At 47.4% G+C, this 19,790-nt stretch overlaps 2 protein-coding genes across 6 annotated transcripts in view; one reads left to right on the top strand and one right to left on the bottom strand.

Moving 5' to 3' along the window:
- The window catches only part of XPO5 (exportin 5), a 29,631-nt gene extending 14,112 nt beyond the window's left edge, over positions 1-15,519 (top strand). For all 4 annotated transcript variants that reach the window (XM_057370240.1, XM_057370231.1, XM_057370222.1 and 1 more), the window contains 15 exons: positions 102-301; positions 930-1,029; positions 1,919-2,100; positions 6,924-7,024; positions 8,103-8,199; positions 8,729-8,865; positions 9,461-9,558; positions 10,028-10,074; positions 10,269-10,363; positions 11,224-11,286; positions 11,777-11,859; positions 12,537-12,644; positions 12,825-12,962; positions 13,129-13,293; positions 13,839-15,519. In XM_057370240.1, the coding sequence (XP_057226223.1) occupies positions 102-301; positions 930-1,029; positions 1,919-2,100; positions 6,924-7,024; positions 8,103-8,199; positions 8,729-8,865; positions 9,461-9,558; positions 10,028-10,074; positions 10,269-10,363; positions 11,224-11,286; positions 11,777-11,859; positions 12,537-12,644; positions 12,825-12,962; positions 13,129-13,293; positions 13,839-13,979 (1,755 nt within the window). In that variant the 3' untranslated portion in view covers positions 13,980-15,519. The remainder of the gene's footprint in view (positions 1-101; positions 302-929; positions 1,030-1,918; positions 2,101-6,923; positions 7,025-8,102; positions 8,200-8,728; positions 8,866-9,460; positions 9,559-10,027; positions 10,075-10,268; positions 10,364-11,223; positions 11,287-11,776; positions 11,860-12,536; positions 12,645-12,824; positions 12,963-13,128; positions 13,294-13,838) is intronic.
- A 1,276-nt stretch (positions 15,520-16,795) lies between these two features.
- POLR1C (RNA polymerase I and III subunit C) overlaps positions 16,796-19,790 on the bottom strand; it is a 4,260-nt gene continuing 1,265 nt past the window's right edge. The window contains exons 3-9 of one of the 2 annotated variants that reach the window (XM_057370192.1): positions 19,675-19,782; positions 19,005-19,137; positions 18,780-18,899; positions 18,414-18,566; positions 18,094-18,243; positions 17,432-17,548; positions 16,796-17,123 (exon numbers count right to left, since the gene is read on the bottom strand). In XM_057370192.1, coding sequence (XP_057226175.1) covers positions 17,005-17,123; positions 17,432-17,548; positions 18,094-18,243; positions 18,414-18,566; positions 18,780-18,899; positions 19,005-19,137; positions 19,675-19,782 — 900 coding nt within the window. In that variant the 3' untranslated portion in view covers positions 16,796-17,004. The remainder of the gene's footprint in view (positions 17,124-17,431; positions 17,549-18,093; positions 18,244-18,413; positions 18,567-18,779; positions 18,900-19,004; positions 19,138-19,674; positions 19,783-19,790) is intronic. The other variant, XM_057370202.1, reaches the window with a different exon arrangement.

The raw sequence follows: 19,790 nt of genomic DNA, 5'->3' as shown, positions 1-19,790 counted from the left end.
CATGCTTCTCCARCTGTACAGTACACCCCTCCTCTACCTCCCCCAGTGGCCTTCCTCCATGCCAAATGCGTGATGCTTTTCCACTTGGATGTGTTTTCTAGCCGAACTTCGAGATGTTGTACAACCACGTGAAACAGCTGCTCTCCAATGAGCTACTTCTGACACAGATGGAGAAGTGTGCTCTTATGGAGGCCCTTGTCCTCATCAGCAACCAGTTTAAGGACTATGAGCGACAGAAAGCTTTCCTGGAGGAGCTCATGGCTCCTGTGGCGGGCTTATGGCTCTCCCCAGAGATGCAGAGGTATGGGTAATTTTTATGGGTTCTTTCTTCTCCAGCTTTGAGCTGGAGGTGTTGAGGTAATGCTGTGCCCAGTAAGGGAACACACAAGCTGTATGAGGGTGATGGGCTGCCTCTTGGCCTCCGGTGCTCTGGACAGTTGTGTTTTAATAGCTCTCCTACAGTTTGGAAACTGCCAACAGTCTAAATGCTGTTAGCTGAAAATTGCTGGTTAAGAGTCATTTAAGGTAATGGAGGAATGTTCCCCAAYATGCTCACAGCATTTGCAGGAAATGAGAAATAAAAAAMTGTCTTTGCTCATTCCCAGGAGAAGGTAGGAAGCTGAGTTCTATTTACTAAAGCTGAGATGTCCTGCAGCTCTGGGTCGCTGGGCATTCCCAGCAGTTTTCCCAGCAGGGCTATCTTCATTAGAGATTTGAATCTTTTAGCTCCCCATAGACCAAGGGAACCAATGATATTGGAGAGTGTACACATCCGGTGCTTTTTAATYGTGTTCCTGCATGCAGGATGGAGCACCGCCTTGCCTTTCTAGCCTGCTCTGTATTTGTTAGATGTTTATTGCCAGTGCAAAGTTCTGCTCAGATTCCCTGGTACAAACAATAATCCCATTGCTGTCTTTTGCTGCTGTCAGAGTCCTCTCAGATCCTGAAGCCTTTATATCCTACGTGGGTGCAGACAACAAAATTGCTGATCCAGTCTTGGAAGATCCTAGTGGCCTGAACCGGTCTAGAGTGAGTATCATTACCAGGAGAGGTATAATGGTTAGTGAAAGGAGACTTGCCTCCTTCCATTCCCCATTTCTCTTGTGATTACACACAAGGTCTCCCTATCATGTACTTCTTTAGATCAATGGGTTTTTCAGACTGCAGAATAACAGGCTGGCATTTGCTTTTTAAGCTACAATAAAGAGCATGTGAGCCATGCAAAACCATTATGATTGTTTATCATGGTGAAGTATGTTGTTCCCTACTCCTTATGTAGCAGTTTGGTTTTGGAGAAGCAATTGGTTTACATGATTCTTGGAAATTCAGCACAATGAGTTGTGTTTTTTAGACCAGACAGTATTGAGAACATCGTGCTCAGACTGCAGCATAGAACATAATTAAAATTCATCTGAGGAGATTTGTATTATTTGAGTTGTTAGTGTGAAGTTTTCACTTGGACAGAATGCCAATGGAGGTTGGTGTCCTTAGATGTGTAGAAGACACTGAAATGCTGTCCACAGAGGTGTGCTTGTGATTTGGGGCGAATGCAGTTTGACCACTGTGTCATCTTGGATCTCTGCATCTGTCCCAGTACATGAAGGACACGAGATACTGATGGTCTAGACCCTTACTTTTAGCAGCCTACCTGGCTGCCTGCATACTCCCGAGGCCATTGTCAGATAGTGAGTTCCTAGGCCATCCTGCCATGGCCAGGGCTCTCTGAAGGTGGTGGAATATAGCATGATCATTTGCTGCATTTTCCTGGCAGCAAACTCATTGGAGTTGTTCCCGTCACCATGTTAGGCTCACTGTAGAACATCCCTTTTGAAATAGGATGATGATGTGTTTCTCTGAAAACCTGTTGATTCAGACTGTGATCTGGGTAAGAAATGCTTYCTCCACATCTCTTCTGCAGATAAGCTTTTGTGTGTATACCATCCTGGGAGTTGTGAAACGAGCTCGTTGGCCTGCTGCTACTGAAGAGGCAAAAGCCGGAGGATTCTTTTTGGGATACCTGCCCAGTGGAACTCCAATGTTCCGTAATCCCTGCACTGAGCAGGTCCTGAAGCTTTTTGACAATTTACTTGCTCTCATAAGGTGGGTCAAGTTGACTTGAAATCATTTATGTTGACTTATAAATCTCTGAAAGCCAAACTGATAAATACATTGAATGCTCAGAGCATGTTTGCCCAATGAAGCCAGTGGGAGCACAGGCTGGTGCAGGTGCCCAAGTACTGTTCCTGACTGTTCACAGTGGGGAACGGCACTGGGGAAACTGGAGCCTTCTGAATGTTCATTGGCCTGGCCTACAAGAGGCCATCAAAGCTAATGGGAGCTTGTGCTGGGGTTGCCTCCCCCACCTTCACTGCTATWGTTCTGCCACCCAGTTAATGATTTCTTAACTAACATCTCTGCTTTGCCCTCAGCCCCTACAAGGCCACCTCTCCCATCATCACCAGGGCAGTCCCAGCTCTCATCGCATCCTGTTTGCGTTGTTCTCTCTTCAGTGTTAAATTAAGCTGGCTTTGCTGAACATGAGCAGCAGCCTCCTGAAGTGCTGTCTGCTCATGAAATCAGTGGATGCATACTCTCAGGCTGTTGCTACCATGCAGTGCCTCTCTGCATGTCACTGGTGTTGTGTAGATCTGGGGCAGCCAGGGGAGGGAACCAGAGAAGGCAGAAAAGGGGAATTCTGAATAACACAGTTGACAGAATTGCCCTGAGAGAGAATTCTCCTTTATAACTCCTGATATTGGAATTTTGCCAGACTTATGGAAAAATTTTGTGAGATTACTGCACGTTACGTACTTGAAAACCTTATGCTCTCTCCTTGGCAGGGGCCTGTTGAGAAAATGCATTTTCAGATCCACTTAGATTCTTGAGCTCCCAAGTATGTAATGAGATGGGYCCTATTACCTAAGCTCTGTCTAGTCAGAGCAGTCACTACATTTGGTAGTCACTGAGCTCAGGAATGTGCTGCTTCCAGAGAGAAGCAACATGCTGGACGGTTGGGACAAGCACATGCTGTCTTGGTCCATGCTTGTGGTGTTTCTCATCACTAAACTTGGTGTAGCACAGTGTGTAGTGTGGTACTTGGGTCAGTGACCAGGTAGAGCTGCAGAGCTGTGCTTRAAGTGCTTTTGCCTTTTATCCTGGAAGGCTGAACATCCTATTGGTGAGATTTTGGGAGAGGTTAGTAAGAGTTGCCTTGAGTAGAGGTAGCCTCCATGCCATTTCTTTCAGTGCCTGCCACGTGTCATACTGTGTGAGACCAACTAAACCAGTGCCCAAGGTCTGAACAGACTGCAACAGACACTTTTTCCTCATGCAGTCACTGTTCTTGCCAGAACTTGTGCCTTAGTAAAATCACTTGGGATCTCTATTACAACAAGTTTAGGAAACTATCATCCAGCTTCTACCACCTGTAGTAGTTTCTGTGAAGAAACAGGAACTCTGTGCCTGGYTGTTTACCACAGAAAACCCATGAGCTATGTTCTATATCCAGTACGTAAGGAAAGAGGCTTCGTGGCTGGTTTGGGCATTTTTTGAGATAATGCCTCTGTGTTGTTGAAGTATCTCACTTGCAGACCAAAATATTTTCTTAGTACATGGTAGTAACATACATGGAGAAACCTGTACTTCACTCTGCGCTGTCTGGTCTTTTCTTAAGGCTGGATGCTCCACCAAGAACTAATGAATGATGTATTCAGACCAGTAGATCTTCATACTTCGTATTTTTCCATTTCTGCTGCTGAATATATAGGCCGCTTGACAGCTATGACAATTGCAAGCTCATAGTGGTTCATTGCAAGTGTTGATGATGTTCATGTTTTTTTGGCAAAGCTGGATCTTGTGTTATGGAGTTCCTGTTATGTTCTATGCTGACTTCAGATGCCTTTTCCATGTATGTCTTTCTCAAGCTCTCTTTAATGTGGATCACATAGGAGAATATGGAATCTGGAGCAGCCTGTCAGCAGGCAGGAAGTATGAGGATATGAGGAAGGCTGCCTGGCAGGAACTCTGCCTGTATTGAGGGTGCCTTCAGGGACATAGTTGCATTASTACCTGGAGATGGATGTTTCTCTTAACTCAGTGCCATTAGGCGGCTCTGTAGGGATAAGCAACATCCAGTGTTGCCCATGTGCTTATGTGGGACAGAGATGTGGAAGTCCCTCCAGCCTGTGTTGCTTTCTGTGTGAGCAGATCTGCAAGTAGCAGTAGCATGGATCCTGCTGAGCAGCTGAGCTGAGCACCAAGTCAGGCACCAGTGTGCAAAAAATAGGCAGGATGTGCAGGCTGAGCAGGTGGGTCCTCTGTTCTCTGGATAGTGTATGGCATTCTGCTGCTCTTTGCAGATGGAAGCASTGAGAGCTGTTAAGCTATTGGGCCTTTGCCAGGTGGCAAGTAGTTTGGAGGTAGGTCATGGGTGAGATCAAAGAACTGAGAAGAATGAGGTAGTCTAGGTAATGGAAAAATAAGGTAGTTTGAGTGGCATCTTACTGTGCCTACTTGTATTTGTCTCTGTGTTGGTAGCTGTATTTAATGAATTATTTTGAGGTTGCTTTATTAATCACTGCTTGCAGTTTTCAGAGTAATGATTCTTTAGGTGTTGTTTAGCTTCTGGCTTAAAATGTTCACTCCTGAATTAAAACCCAAATCATAGTTTTCAGCCACCTTAATGCATTTCTGCAGTCAGTAGCTGCATTACCTGATTGGTGCAGAGCCTTTATTGTGCTAGGATTTGCTCGTGTTTTGTTACAAATTAAATGTTCGGGCTCAGCAAATGCTCTGCTTAGACAAACGCTTTTTTGGAACTCCTGATGACGAGGTGCTGACATTGCCAAAGCATTAATGCTGGTGAAAGAATTCTTGGGTAGACATGGATGCTGTAGGCACTTTCATTGTAGACAACTCCAGCTTTGGAAAAAAATTCTTCAGTTGTGGACTGTCCTAAAGGACTCATCTTCTGGTTTGCAAGCCCTTCTCTCTAGGTATCAGATACTCTTTCTAGCAGAGCTGTGACCATCACTGAAAATCCCCCAAGTCCTGCCATATCCTTTGCTTGTTTCTTGTAAAGCATAAATGTCTCTTGAAATTAGTTTTACCATGTTTTCCTCTGTTGGGTGGGTACCCAGGAGTGCTGCTGGTCTCAGCTGGAACATGCCTAAGGGCTACATCATCATCTATGAGGGCTGTTGGATGCCTTTGTAGCTCCCATGAGGWGTAGGTGGTTGGCCATTTTCTCTCCATTCCCACTGGGAACTTGCTAAAGTATTAAGGGAGATTGGCCTGTGAGTGAACATCTGCCTCCCAACTCTCAGACTTAAGAAAATGTTTCTAGGACTCTGAAACATTTAAGGACTGTAACCACACTTTCATGATTGTTCAGTCCTGCTGAAGTTGGCACAGTGGGATTTCAGGGTTCACCTTTGCAATTCCACAGTCCCTGCATTTGCCTTACTGGCCTTCTGCCCAGAGTGAGGCAAAGCCAACACTGGCATGGAGTGGGCAGGAGACATACAAGAGATTATTTTAGTAGCTAGGTTTCGGGCTTTTCTGCCTCAAGCAGAAATGTACAGCTTTTTGAGTCAGTCGGGCAACATTAACCAGTGTGGAAGCTGGGCTGTTCCCTGGTCCTTCTTGACAAAGTAGAATCAGCTTGTGCCCCTTTGAGGCCTGTTGCATGGTGTTAGATCCAGCCCAGAATGAGAGTATGAGTCGTTAAGAAGTCATTTGTGTAGTTCTTTCTTACAAAGTTCACCTACTTGCCTTCCTCACGCACAGTGAGCAGGGAAGTATTTAACACTTGCAGAGAGAAACAGGATAATTGCGGTTTTGGAGCTTTCTGCAAATGCAGGCAGACATCACTGCATCAGGGTTGCCAGAATTATGAACATAGACCTGTAAAACACAATCATTAATACCTGAGTGAATCATTAATACAGGAGATTTGGAGAGCATCCTGAGGTCTGTCTGCGCTCCCTTCCCCCAGCCGTTCCCATGTACCCCCTGCTTTGGGAAATACTGCTCGAGGGGGAGATACTGAGTTGCCCTTGATCACCTCTAGCAGCAGGTACAATGGCATTGCAGTTTTGGAGGAGGCTGCAGGATTTGTGCTGTGTGCAGCTGGCGACACCCAGAGTGGAGGTCTGAGGTCTCAAAGGAGAGAGGTAGGTGAGAGAGACACCCCTGCCGAGTCCAGCTCTGTGTGTCAGTCCCCTGGCTGAGAGAGGGGGTTCATTTTGGTYTGGATGGCAAGAACCAGCCACCCATGGTTGAATTGGTGTCCCTTGTGGAGAGCTGACCATGGCCATCTCCTATGATGCAGAATTGTTCCCAGCTGGATGTGTTGTCCAGGGGGGCATGTGTGCCCACCTTGAGTAACATCTGATTGGATGGATGTTCTCACTAGAGTCCCTCCAATRCCACCTGCCATTCTGGGGACTGGGACCCATCCCTGAGAGGCAGTTTGTGTATTTTGGAGCTGAAACAGCCCCTCCCTCTGCAGGAGCCTTAGGTGCAGAAGATCTTCTGAGATTGCAGAATCCATGTCTTGTCAGTTTTAAAAATATATTTTCTGATCTCTTTGGCCAAGCTAATAAGCTCAKCCCAGCATCATCTGGAAAATTGCTGGGAGTTTTTACTGCCAGTGCTTGCAAGGGGTGGGATGAACTGAGATAAGTGAAAGGGGCAGCCAGGAGATTGAGGACATGAAGTGGAGTCACTCCATGTCTATCCTGTCAACTTCCCCAATATTTTTGCAGGTGGGAAAGGGGGATCCCATGCACACGTGCATGGTCTCACCTTCCTCATCATCTACCTCTGAAGAGCTGTCCACAAGCTGAAGGAGAGGATCCCACTGTCAAGGGCAAAAAGGGGTTGACTTACATGAGTTAAAACTAAGTGCTCTTCTGTTTCAGGACTCACAACAACCTCTACATGCCAGAGATGGTGGCTAGGCTGGGGGATACATTTGCAAAAGCCTTGGACATGCTGGAGGTAGAGAAGAATGCCATTCTAGGTAAGAGGCTTCTCTTTGGGAAGAATCTGTGGGCAGATTCTTGGAAGTATTTGGCTTAGTGATCTGTCCATAACAGTGGAAATAAAACAGGGCTGGAGAACCAGCTTCTTTGTATTATTTGCAGCTTAGCTGTAATTTGAACTTCCTTAAACTAAAACATCAGATAAGTTACTGATCTCAGACAAATTGATTTCTGCTGCATAAATTGAAGGGTACCCTACCAAAATGCTTATCCTATCTGGGTGGTGGTCTCTGCAACATGGCATTTCAGGCTGCAGAGGCTGGGGGTGCTTTAATTGTCTRCCTTTGAGCAGAATTAGTGCTCCAAAGGGGCCCTGAATGCTGTGCAGAGACCTGTCCTGGAGGGCAAGAGCCAAGTCAYGCAGTGTGGCCCTGGCATTTGTTTCTAGACAGCGTATTAGAAAGAGGCCTTTGGAATCTTCCTAAAACAGGTTTGAGAYTGTGAATACAGAAGCCTTTCCAGCCGAGCAGAAGTGGGTGGCCTTGTGGATAAAGTGTGGTTCATGACTGGAAATTAGGATTTAATTTCAAGTTCTGACAGACAGTGAAATATTTTGGTGAAGTTGCTTTGTCTTTCTGTATCCATTTCCTGTGTCTAAAATGAGGACATGCTTCCTTTTCTGTGACTTGAAGCTCTCTGTCTGAACCCCTGCACATAAAGCAACAGGGCCTTGATCTCTGCTCTAAACTTCTTAATATCATAGTTCACCAATAGCKGTCCCGGCAGAGAATACAAACCTGAAGGGATGAGTTATCAGAGGAGCTGCAACAACTGTCAGCTTTGCTGATGACTGATAGCTCAATTAAGTTTTACTTTTGGAGAAGAAAGGCAGATACAACAATCTCAGTGGAAACATCTCTGCTCTGGGTGCAATCAACCTAAACTTGGCTGACCTCTGAGGGGGCTTTCTGCCCCAGGGCTGCTGCATCTGTGCCCATTTGGCTCTTGCCAAGAGCTTCTTTCGCTGCTGTCAAGCTGTCTGAGGTCTRCACAGCATGCATTGAAGGTGCATCRTGCTCTCTCATTAATGTAACTCAAGCTTATTCCTTCCCACAGGTCTCCCTCAGCCTTTGTTGGAGCTTTATGACTCTCCTGTTTACAAAACAGTCTTAGAAAGGATGCAGGGCTTCTTTTGTACCCTCTACGACAACTGGTAAGAGCACCAGACCTCTCACCGCAATCCAGCACTGCAYAGCTGGAGCAGTAGGTTATGGCGGGGTTCTGAGAAGAGTTCTGATATGAGCTGTGTCCTGTAATATGCAAGTACAAGCTGCAGTGGTGGCCTATATTCGTTGGTTGTTACCTACCACCAAGGCATGGAATAGTCTGGAAAAAGTACTTCAGAATGGGAATCTGCTTTTAGCTCTTCTGCAATTAGGTGGTCAGATCAGAGCACTTACCTGATATTCTGATCTAGTTTGTCTCTTTTGCTGCTTTTAATTATGTGTCAGGATACATCAGCATTTGCAAGTATCTTGTAGCTTAACTGTTTAATTTATTGTCCCTCTGCAGGTATTCCAGAAAAAAAAATAATAGATATTTGCTAAAAATTCCTCTATAGTATTTGTTTAGGAATGTTACAACTATATAATCTGAAGATAATAGTACTTGTAGCCTTTGCAGACCAGAGACATGGTACTTGTTATCTAGCAGACCTGTAACTAACTTGGTTTTTGTTGAAGTTTTCACATCCTGGGAAATGCAGGCCCCTCCATGCAACAGGATTTCTACACTGTCGAGGGCCTCGCCACCCAGCTTCTCAGCTCTGCTTTCAACAACCTCAACAACATTCCTGATTACAGACTGCGTCCCATGCTTCGTATCCTTCCATCTGTGTCTCAGGCCAGCTTGGGAGGCTCTGAACACATAAATTGAAATCCTGCATTGTWTTCAGTATAGCCAAGACAAAGAAGGGTGATTGAGGAGGTAAACAAACCGGGATACACCTGGTGTGGATGAGGGGTGAGCCTAGAAGGGCACAAGTAGAAACAGCAGTGCWTGGGGTCAGAGAGAATAAATGCAAAAGATTTGCACAGTGCCTCCGGAACTGTGAGAAGTGGGTAGTGCATTCTGAGGAGCTTGGTCACAGAAGCACAGGATGTGCTTCTCTGGGAGATCATGTGGTTTCCCAACCTACTTTCCAGGGCTGGACATTCAGTCTCACAGGTAGGAAATGGGTGCTAAGCACCCTTAGCTTTCTCAGCTGAACTGTCAGGGGAAAGAGCTGAATAATTTGTGTTCTTGCTGTGTTGAGATGCCACTTGTTGATTAAGGGCTGTGAGAAGGTGGGTTTCCAGGTTTCCAGGTATCTGCCCCTTGGCCTCTGAGTGGAATGGCTGGCTTGGGAATTGTGCTGCAGTTTCCCAAGCAGCTAGCGCTGTGTGTTGGATCTCTTCCTTAACTGGTCTGTGCAGGTGTGTTTGTGAAGCCCTTGGTACTTTCCTGCCCCTCAGAATACTACGAAACCCTTGTCTGCCCCATGCTGGGACCACTCTTTACCTATCTGCAGATGGTAAGAAAACAGCTTGTTTGATGCCTGTTCCTTGACAGCTGTGACTCCCTGTAGCAGCTGGCAGCAGCACGTGGGAATGTCTGTCTGTACAGAGCCAGCAGAGATGAGGGGAGAGCCTTGATGCTTCATAATTTTGATGATGTTTAGCGGGGGCTTTTGAGGTGTGTTAAATCCTGGCTGTTGCACAGTTCCCTTTGCCATGAATTCAGACCTGTGGACATTCAACCTGCAGCTCTGAGAATTTCTGGGTTTGTTTTTGGGATTTTTTTGCCTCTGTCCTCTCATGACAGCTCATTCACATTCCAGCCCACTTGGTAGCAGTTCTCCTGCCATTCAAAATGGGTCTTGGCAWGTGAGCTGTGTGCAAAACTCTTGGGCTTTTGCCAGCAGCTGTCACTTGGGTCTTCTTGCATTGTGTCCAGCATGGCTCCTTAGGAAGAGGCTGAATCTTTCCTTTTGTCTTGAACAGAGGTTGTCCCAGAAATGGCAGGTGATCAATCAGCGAAGCATGCTCTGGTAAGCTTACACCCTTTGGTACTAAGGGGGAAATGGGGAATGGGGTGGAGGTTTGGTCTTTTACATGGCCCTTTGCCCAGGAACAGCCCTGCCAGCAAGGGCTGGAAAACACAGTGTGACTCATTCCCTGTGTTTGGGCGGAGSGGGTACTTGAAGACATTGGATCCCTTTAAACTAAAACCTGTTCTCCTCAGTGAGGATGATGCTGCAGATGACAACCCCGAATCTCAGGAGATGCTTGAGGAACAGCTGGTCAGGCTGCTGACTCGAGAAGTCATGGATCTTGCCAGTAAGTGAAATTAGGCTAGGTCTCCTGAGATACTAGGGACGTTTTCCCTGGAGAGGATGACAGGGATTCCCAGTATGCAGTAAAACTTAATTATAATGGCCAATAGTATTTAGCATAAGCTTGAGAAGGCAAGTGTGGAACAGTCCTGCCAAAATCTTAGCTAAAATCAAGTAAGAGATAATTTAAACTCCTGAGAGTTTCTTTTTGTGTTGTTAGCTTTCAGGGTTCCATGGTTTTGGCACTGTTCCTGTAGGAATCCAGTCCTACAGGCAATCGAGTTCTCCCTTTCTGTGCTTTGGAACCCAGTATGGGACATGGATTTGTGGACAACCCAAGTGTAGAGCAGTTTTGTTGCCAGCAATTGCCACATCTCTAGCCAAGCATAAGGGAAGAGTCCCTCCCCCAAAATAGTCTCCCTTCTTTKTGTTCCCATTTTCTCCAACATAATTTTTTTGTCAGCATGGCTTTTTGCAGARAGGCTGGGGAAAATCCTTCCACATAGAAATTACAGATCTTCAACCTTCTGTTTCCTTTCTTGATTTGCCTTTTTGCCTTAAATTGGTGCTCTACTTGGGTTATGGGCTTCAGATGGTTTAGCACATTCCTGGTTCTCAGTAGTTTGAAGCAGCCACTGTGCAGCAGGTTCCACTGTGGGAAGGTGCTGTGGTTGGGGTGTTACAGCCTTCCAGGTAGTGCAGTATTGGCCTTTTATACTGGGCTTTCTGATTCTTCAGATTCTCTGTAAGAGCTGGGGAGCTTGAAGCAGCTGTGAGCCCGTCAGAGTCTGTAGAATAATCTCTGCATGTGCTGCAGTAGCATCTTCCCTTTTCTGCTCCTCTGACCTGCAACTGTTTTTGCAGCTGTTTGCTGTGTTTCTAAGAAAGGTGTTGAACAGAACACTACTGCTGCTGTAGATGGAGATGGTGAGTAAACAGCTACCTTTGCCTTTTCCTGCCCTTGGTGTACAGAAGCACTTTTCCTGTTTCTTGAGGGGGAGGCCAGGCTGATGCTGGAAATTCTGTGTGAGGGGTATAGGTTTGGTAAGAGGCCTTCAGCTCTGTCCTGCTCAGCTTGTCTGGGGCCACAGAAAAACCCAGTCTGGCTTGGAAACTAATGTGCTGTAGGTTCACAGGTGGCATGTTGGAGCAGCTGGTTCTTAAAGTTTTGAGAAATGGGTGAGGAGAAGAGAGGGATGTGCAGAGTTTCCCAAGAGCTGAAGGTAGCCAGTTGGGTGCCCTTCCTGCCCCACATAGGGTAGGTGCTTTTTGCTTGAAAAGAGGTGTTCTGGGTAAATTGTGCCAGCACGCTGATTCTGTGTGCTGTTTCCTGGCTCCCAGCTTAGTTCTTGCAGCCTCCATGTGTTCCRCTCAGTCCTTGGGAGGCCACGTTCACAGTGCTGCCTTTGCTTTGCAGATGATGAGGCAATGGCCACAGAGGTGACACCCCCTGCCAACGCAGAGCTCACCGAGCTCGGCAAGTGTCTGATGAAGCAAGAGGTAAGAGCATGTGTTCTGACTGCCACCATCCTTTCTCTTTACTCTTTGCCACACTTGTCTGCTGTGCAGCCACATACCACTGCAGAGATCTAGGCTGCTGGAGCWTTGCCCATGTGAGAATCACCTCTAGGGAGCATGCATGGCTTTTAAGGGCCTTGGAGAAGCCACAAAGCAAATGGCGGTCGGGATCCAGTATAACATGCAGGTAGAGAGCTTCAGCCCTTCTGGGGAAGAAATGCTGGGCATTTAGCCCCCAGCCCATGCAGCTTTTTTTTTTCTGTAAAATCTGCCTGAGGCRGTACAGGAGCCACAGTGCTAATACSACCCACTGYGCAGAGCACCTTTGTCCCGATATTTCTGTACTCTTCTGTGGATGCCTCAGAAGGTCTTGTAGAAGCTTTTGCAGTGACTTGAAAGTAGCAGCTGAGGGGAGTTCATGAGTCCCCCGGGGCCTTTCGCAGGGAGATGAAGGGAGATTTCCTTAACTCTGGTCCCTCRTGGTTGCGATGGTGCACAGTGGACGCCTTTGAGCACCTTCTGCTGGAGCAACAGTAAGATGCAGGATTCTCAGAAGCTCCTGCAGATTCTTTGGATTGCTTCTTGGCTCCCATCAGGTGTGATTGCTGGAAGTAAAAAATAGCYCCTCTGACTGGTTTTCCTTTCTGACTCCTTTTCAGGATGTTTGCACTGCAGTGCTGATCACTGCCTACACATCCCTCTCCTGGAAGGACACCTTGTCCTGCCAAAGAACCACAACACAGCTTTGCTGGCCACTGCTCAAACAGGTACGTCTGGGAGGAAGAAGAGATTAGCTCTTGCAGGGTTGGGAGAGGAAGTTCTGAATGCTATGAGAAGTGTAGCTRCTTCACTCCTGGGCACTTTCTCCCTCGGGAAGAGCAAGCTGTTGCAGCAAGGTGGCTATGTATCAGTATCTTGTATCAGTGCTGACAGTGCCTCTTCCCCAGGTGCTTCCAGGAAACCTCCTTCCTGATGCTGTGTCCTGGTTTTTCACCAGTGTGCTGAAGGGCTTACAGGTACATGGGCAGCATGATGGCTGCATGGCAGCTCTTGTCCACCTGGCTTTCCAGATCTACGAGGCCTTGGTGAGAAATTCTGTTTTTCATCTAAATGTGAGGTTAGGGAATGTGTGGGGAATGGTGGAAGGCTAATCCCACAGGCAGTGGGGTATGGGCAGAGGAGCTAATGGCCCCCAAGGGGGGCAAGGCTGTTCCTCCAGCAGAGCTTTGTTAATTGTATTTCTCCATGCAGCGCCCTCGCTACACTGAGCTGAAGGCAGTGATGGAGCAGATCCCAGACATCCAGCTGGAATCTTTGGAGCAGTTTGATTCAAAGCTTCTCAACCCAACACTGCAGAAAGTGGCAGACAAGCGCCGGAAGGATCACTTTAAGCGCCTCATCTCAGGTTGCATTGGGGTAGGTGATAAGCAGGAGGAACACTCCACACTATGTGCTGCAGAAGTGATGKGTGGCAGGCCTGCCTGCCTCTCGCCAACCACCCTCCTTTCCAGCCAGGAGGCTGTTGCAGCATGTTCTTAGTGTTCTGCCTCTCTTCACCCTGGAGGTCCAGCTAGGCTGGCAGCATGGACTGAGCAGCCCCTCCAGCAATGGTCTCTCACTGAGAGGCAGTGGGTACTTTGCACACGGGTSCTTGGGGGAACAGGATGTTAAAATGTTTGATTGAAACTGCTGGGTGGGCATTGGACTTCTGTGAGGTTGGTGGTGGTGGAGCCTTGACATWGAATTAGAAGCTGAGGAGCTGGTATTCTGATGGTTACCTCAGTTCCCTAGTACTTGGGGAAGGCCTGGCCTGAAATTCCTCGAAATGCAAGCACAGGGTCCAGGCCTAGGGATTGTTCAGAACCTAGGGTCTGCCTCTGATGTGCAGACAAGCTGCCCCTGAGCTGAGTGGGGGGTATGAAGACAGTAATGACTGATGCCTGCCTGTCTGTCCTCTGCAGAAGCCCATCGGGGAGCAGTTCCGCAAGGAGGTTCATATCCGGAACCTTCCATCTCTCTTCAAAAAGGTGAAGCCATCATTGGAGACAGATGTGCTAGAAAATGAGGATGGAGAGGGATTCAATGTACTCTTTGAACCCTGAGCCTGGGATGCTGCAACCATCTCCTCCCCTACCTTATCTTTTGTCTCTCCTCATAGTAAGCACATTAGATCTCCTTGTCACCGCCCCCACAAGCATTCGTCTGAATAAAGCCCCTTACAGGTCCTGTCCCCTTCTCTTCCATACACTGGGATGGGGCCTGCGGTGGCATTTGAACCAGTGAATATTAAGCTTTTCCCCTGACTCCTTCCCCTCCRTTGGATGAGCATCTTTAGACCTCTGCTCTGCAAGATGGGAGCTGAGTACATAGACCTCGTTAGGGTAAAGCCTGATCATCTTGTAACCTCGGGTCACTGTTGTTCCACCTCTTCATCCCTTGGGGTTTAGGATTAATGCAAAAGGCAGAGTAGTGTGCCATGTGAAAAGGGGCTACCCTAATCTTCCTCTGGGTGCTAGTAGCCAGGCTTTGTAGGGAACACATCGGACACTCCTGTCATGTTTATCAGCACTCGTCCCTAGTGGACTGGTATTCTGCTGAATTCTTTTGCCTCCAGGATGCTGAGCCTTGGGCTGAGGGCTGCGTGCCAGGAAGCCTAGCAGTGCTCTAGGATCTCCTGTGAGATCAGCCTTTCTAAGGTGCAACTGCTCTCTAGAAAGAGGCAGACACTGTCATATATATACATATATATGTATAGATATGATCATACAGCTTGTTCTACCCAGAGCCAAATGGAAGGCTTTTACTTTGTGCCAGCCTTTCTTGGACATCTCTCAGGGGGAGCAGGACAGATCTTTATTTTTTTGTTTTCATTTTACCATGCCCTGTAGACTAAAACTTGGCCAGCGCAGGGTAGATAAAATCTGGACCAATACCTGAAGCACCTGCAAACCAAAAGGGATCTCCTCACCCTGTTGCAGTGGAGGTGACAGTAGCCCCTGTTTTTACCCAGTCTGGTACTTCTCAGAGAATTTCATGGTGGGGCAGGAGGGGTGGGCTTTATACTGCAGTTTACAGGGGGGAGCCAGGTCAGAAACTGGGTTTGAGAAGAGGCGGGACTCTTACAAAGCCACTCCAGTGTGCAGAGCTGGTTTTTCTTACATGACAAATAGTTCACACAATCTATCCTAGTGTTAGCACAGGAGCTGGGTCTGTCCAGAGCTAGCTGGCACTTCTGCTATCCAGGAGACAGAACAAGTAGTAAACTGGTAGGTGGAGAAATGGTGTCTACATAGGCAGACTGGACAAAAAGGCTGGGGTTGGGAGGCGTGGGAGTGCAGATAGGAAGAGCAGGCCTTGGGCACCCACTCACCCTCCTGCCCCTGCTGTTCCACCAGCACCCTCCACTTTCTTCCTGGCCTCAAACTTTTTTAACCTCTGAGCTAACACGGCTCCTGGCTCTAGCAAAGGCTGGGTGTATTTATTGTGTTGTGATATTTTTAACATTCTGTGACTTCATGCTAGACACAAGGGGTTTTGTAAAATGGATTTTAAACCTTTTTTTGTAGGAATGTTTAAATCYGAAGCTGTCTCTGAACTGGTTGTGTTACACCTGAATGTCAGTAAAGCTATTCCAGTTTCATACATATGGTGTCATGTTTCATTTTTATTCTTTTATCTGTTTGAATAAGATCTGAGGCTTCTGGTTTGGCCAGACTGCCTGCCTAGAGATTACTCAGCGTTCCTTATCCCAGCTACCAAAAAGGGGGCACCTTTGGTGGTGGTCAGTACACTGTCAGGGAGGGGGTGAACCATTCCAGACTACATAGTTTAATTAGATAAGGGGGAAATGGCATTTTTAAAGCATTTACTTTCTGCTATTTTATATTAATTCTAGGTCTCTGCTTGCAGCCTGAGGGGTATGTGTTGCCAAAGCAAAACCCTTAGGCTATTCCAGGGTATGTGGCACAAGCATGTGAAGCAACAGCATAGAGAAGGGCACATGCCACTGCCATAGCCTGCAAGCCAAACCGTACCTGTTGCTGGGTGAAGCAGTATCTTGGAGATACGTATAGAGAGTATGATATGTGTGTATATATATATATATATATATAGTGATAATTTGTGATATACAGATGGAGCATATGTATGGGGCTGCAGCATTGCATGGGACAGATTGGGATTGGAGCCAGCAGGCCAAGTGTACCTCCTCCCTACAGCATATTCACCCTAACAAACAATGTTCACACTCGAAGTAATTATACCCCAGGGAAACAGTACTTTGTCTCCTATTTAGCCGCTGAAGTSTAGCATTATAGTGTGGATTGACTTAAGCAACTTGGATACACCAATACTCCTGGACATTTTCACTTTTAACATTCCACCATGTTGCTCAACACTCCATCCAGCCTAGCCTTGGACACTTCAGGGATAGGGCATTCACAACTTGGGGCAATGTGACAATTCCATCCTCATGATAAAAGATGTCTGATGTTGAGTGTAAATTACATTCTTCAATTCAAAACTGTTGCCCCTTAGCCTGTCACTACAGACCCTGGTAGTCTTTCTCCATGCCCCCTTTATATACTGAAAGRCCAGAACAAGGTCTTCCTGGAGCTTTCTTGTTCTCCAGGCTGAACAATCCGAKCTCTCACTTGACAGGAGAGGTGTTCCAGTCCTCTGACTTTTCTCTACCATATTAACTATCCCTGCTCCCCCTGAGAGCTGGCCTAAGACACCTACAAAACAGCCCTGCTCTGATACAACAATTAAATCTTACTGACTTGCTATGAAGTGTTTTACTACACTGCTCTATCAGTCCTTACTTGCTGCATATCATCTGAAATAAATCCTGCTAGTCATCTCTGGATTTGCTGCCACTTTCTTCTCGATGTATTATGGTTTCACAATTGTAAATGGCACAGAAGCAGACAGCTTTAAAAAAAMCCCAAACCTTTATTTTAATTCATCTCCTCACTGAGGCTCATTACAAAATCCAGAGAGATGGTCCTTGGACTCTTACCAAGCCCCGTCAAGCCTCCTGCCTATGGAAGAGGAATGCCCCCTACAGGCAGGTGCAGGAAGCCCAGAACAGCAGAGCAGTTATCTGCTTTCCCAGCTCCAGCCCAGTCACTCCATAGGCACAGAGTCCAGCTCATTGAGGAAGCGCTGACATTTTCCCATCAGGATCCTGATGGCTTCACTCACCAGCACATCTGGAGGCAAGATACCCGTCGACTCCACTGAAACTGCACAGAGACACAAGTCAGCATAGCCACGAGGCAGCCTCRGCCTGCACCTGCTCCATGCTTGTGTCCCTCGCCTTTCCTTACACCTCACTCCAACCAGCCAGATACTCACAGCCAGACAAGCAACTACATTTGCCAGCAGGAAGCACCAACAGATTCAGTCCCAAAGCAAGCAGTTAGGCACTGGATTCTGAATGTATGGATGATGCTGAGGGTGGGGAGAAGCGCAGAGCCAGCCACACATGCTGGCCGGTCTCTGCTGGTTCACACAAACCACAGCAGAGGAACTGTGGGAAAAGTGCACTTACAGATGTAATGGTTCCGTACTCTTGCMAGGCGCACAAGATTTTTCAGACCTTCATGACGGAAAACTTCTCTGCTGAATGTGTCTAACCGTGCATTGGCTACCCTTGCCACCTTTTTTCCTAAAGGGAAGATGAACTGAGATGGGCAAATTGCAGCAGATGGGTGCCTTGCGGTCACAGCAGGTGCTTACTCCTCAAACAGGCATTTCCCCATCACCAAAGGTAGGGAAGCCACCAATATTAAGAATTAGCATGTACCCAACATGGCACTCCAGCCTGGCAGAAAAACCCAACATGAAGCACACAGGCTGTGTGCACTCCTGGGCAGGACACACGCGTTCTCCTCCACACTCCACTGCTGGAAAGAGCAAGCTCACTACCCAATGTTACAACTGAACAGCACTGGAAGCTGCAGTCAGYAGCTGCAGATCTCTGCAGACAATATCCAATGCCTCAGCATTTCAAGGACAACCCAGGTCATCACCCAACACATCTCCATGTGGCAACMACTCAACCATTAAATCAAGCTCAGAAGAGCACGAACCATTGATCAGCAAGGCAACATAACAATGTGGTTTTGTCTCTACAAACTTTGGCTCTAATCTCAAATCAGTCTCTACTAAACTTTGCAAGGAAGAAAGCACTTAATGCAGGAAAAAAGGTACCATTGATATTCTGGATCTCAATGACTCCAGGGGAAAAGCACTTCTGCAATGTCTCAGCTGCCTCATCCTCAATAGGCTGCAGGAGAGTAATTTCAGGAAGCAGTCGATAACTGGCTGTGGCCACAGGAGAAAACTTGGCATGATCCTTACCTGTGTGAGGAGTTAAGAGTCAAGGATGAGAGTAGGCCTCAGGGAACAATGRTGCTGGGGCCTAAAGTTCCAGGGAAAAAGCCAGTTCTCCAGCCTCCCCCATCATACAGCAGTGCCCTGGTCCAARCACTTACATTCCTTGTCCCGCTGCCCCAGGAGTCATGACTCACCTATGCCCTTGACACAGTGCATAAGCACATCGATCTCCTGCCCAGGTCGCAACAGCGCAATGAGGATGTCATCGTGAACAGGTCGGAAGTCAGCATCTGGAAAAAGGTCTGTCTGATTCCCCAAGGGCACCCATGTCATGTCTTTACTATACACTGCAAAGAGAAGCCACAAGCATCAGCCAGCTGCTGCCTCAAAGCAGGTCACTCACCTGCTGACCTCAGGACTGGAGAGAGCAAAAASTAAGTTTAGCAGAATGGAATCAACTCTCTCCCTGTGAGGACAAAGGGCTGAGAAAACAGCCCAAATGTTGTCTCCAAGACCAAAAAAAAAAACAAACCAGCATCTATTTTTAGGAGAGATCTCACCTTTGTGATTGAAATATAGTTCATCAGGATCAGATGATTCCTTGGCTGCCTGAGGGTTTCGTTTGCATTTAATTTTCAGCTGAAACTGCAGAGTATCAATTTCTGTGCCTTCCTGATCTCCTAGGAAGAAGCACACAAAATTGCACTTCTGCTCAGTTTACATGACCCTGATTTCCTACTTTGAGGGAAACTTTTAAATATTTCTATTCTATCCAAGACTCTCACCTTGGTTTCTGTATTCGAAGAGCCGAGGGTCAGCTCGGATTGGGATRAGGCCCAACCGATGAGCTAGAATTTCATCCTGCACAATGGATGTGTTGTTGTACACAAAGACCTTCTCTACAGCCATCGTTGGCACCTCAGGGAGACAAGAAATTAAGTCAGCCTAAAATAACAGTTGAACTAAGAGCCAAGAGATTATCCAGCTCCAGTGTCCCTCCTCTCCCACAAATAACTGCCATGTAGACTGTTTTCAGTGGTATTTCTGCCAAACCAGGCTACACAATATACTCTTACGCCCCATCTACTCTCATCCTCATTTTTTTTTAAAACAATCGACCAGAAGAGGTGAAGGGCAGGGGAAAGGAAGAGGCTTTGGGGCATCTTCAGCCTTTCAATACATGTCAGCATTATGCAGCTTCTATYGGGTTGGCAACACAACTGTGTCGAAAAGGCTGACCCGCAGAKAGTACCAACAGCAGCCCGAAGAGCAGCAAGCAGAATCAGCCATGCTGTTAAAGCCCTAATTCTCTTTGGGCCCCCGGCACACGTGCGGAACGAAAGCGTGYTTCTCTCCCAAAACCCGCAGCTCTCCGCAAGGGCTGGGCCTTCCCCGCTCCCCGTCACGCAAGTCCTCGGCCGGCACGCCGCGGTGAGCACTCCGGAGCAGCGGTACCTCGGCGAGCAGGATGCGGCGGAAAGCGTTGGCGATGGCGGCGTCRATGCCCACCATGTCGAACTCCAGGGCGTCCTCTTCCTCACGGATCACATCCACGCGGAACGTCTGCGGGA

The sequence above is a fragment of the Malurus melanocephalus genome, unplaced genomic scaffold (assembly GCF_030028575.1).
Source record: "Malurus melanocephalus ecotype Western Australia unplaced genomic scaffold, MMel_1.1 scaffold_5, whole genome shotgun sequence".
NCBI classification, from domain to species: domain Eukaryota; kingdom Metazoa; phylum Chordata; class Aves; order Passeriformes; family Maluridae; genus Malurus; species Malurus melanocephalus.
This window is presented reverse-complemented; position numbering and strand designations above follow the sequence as displayed.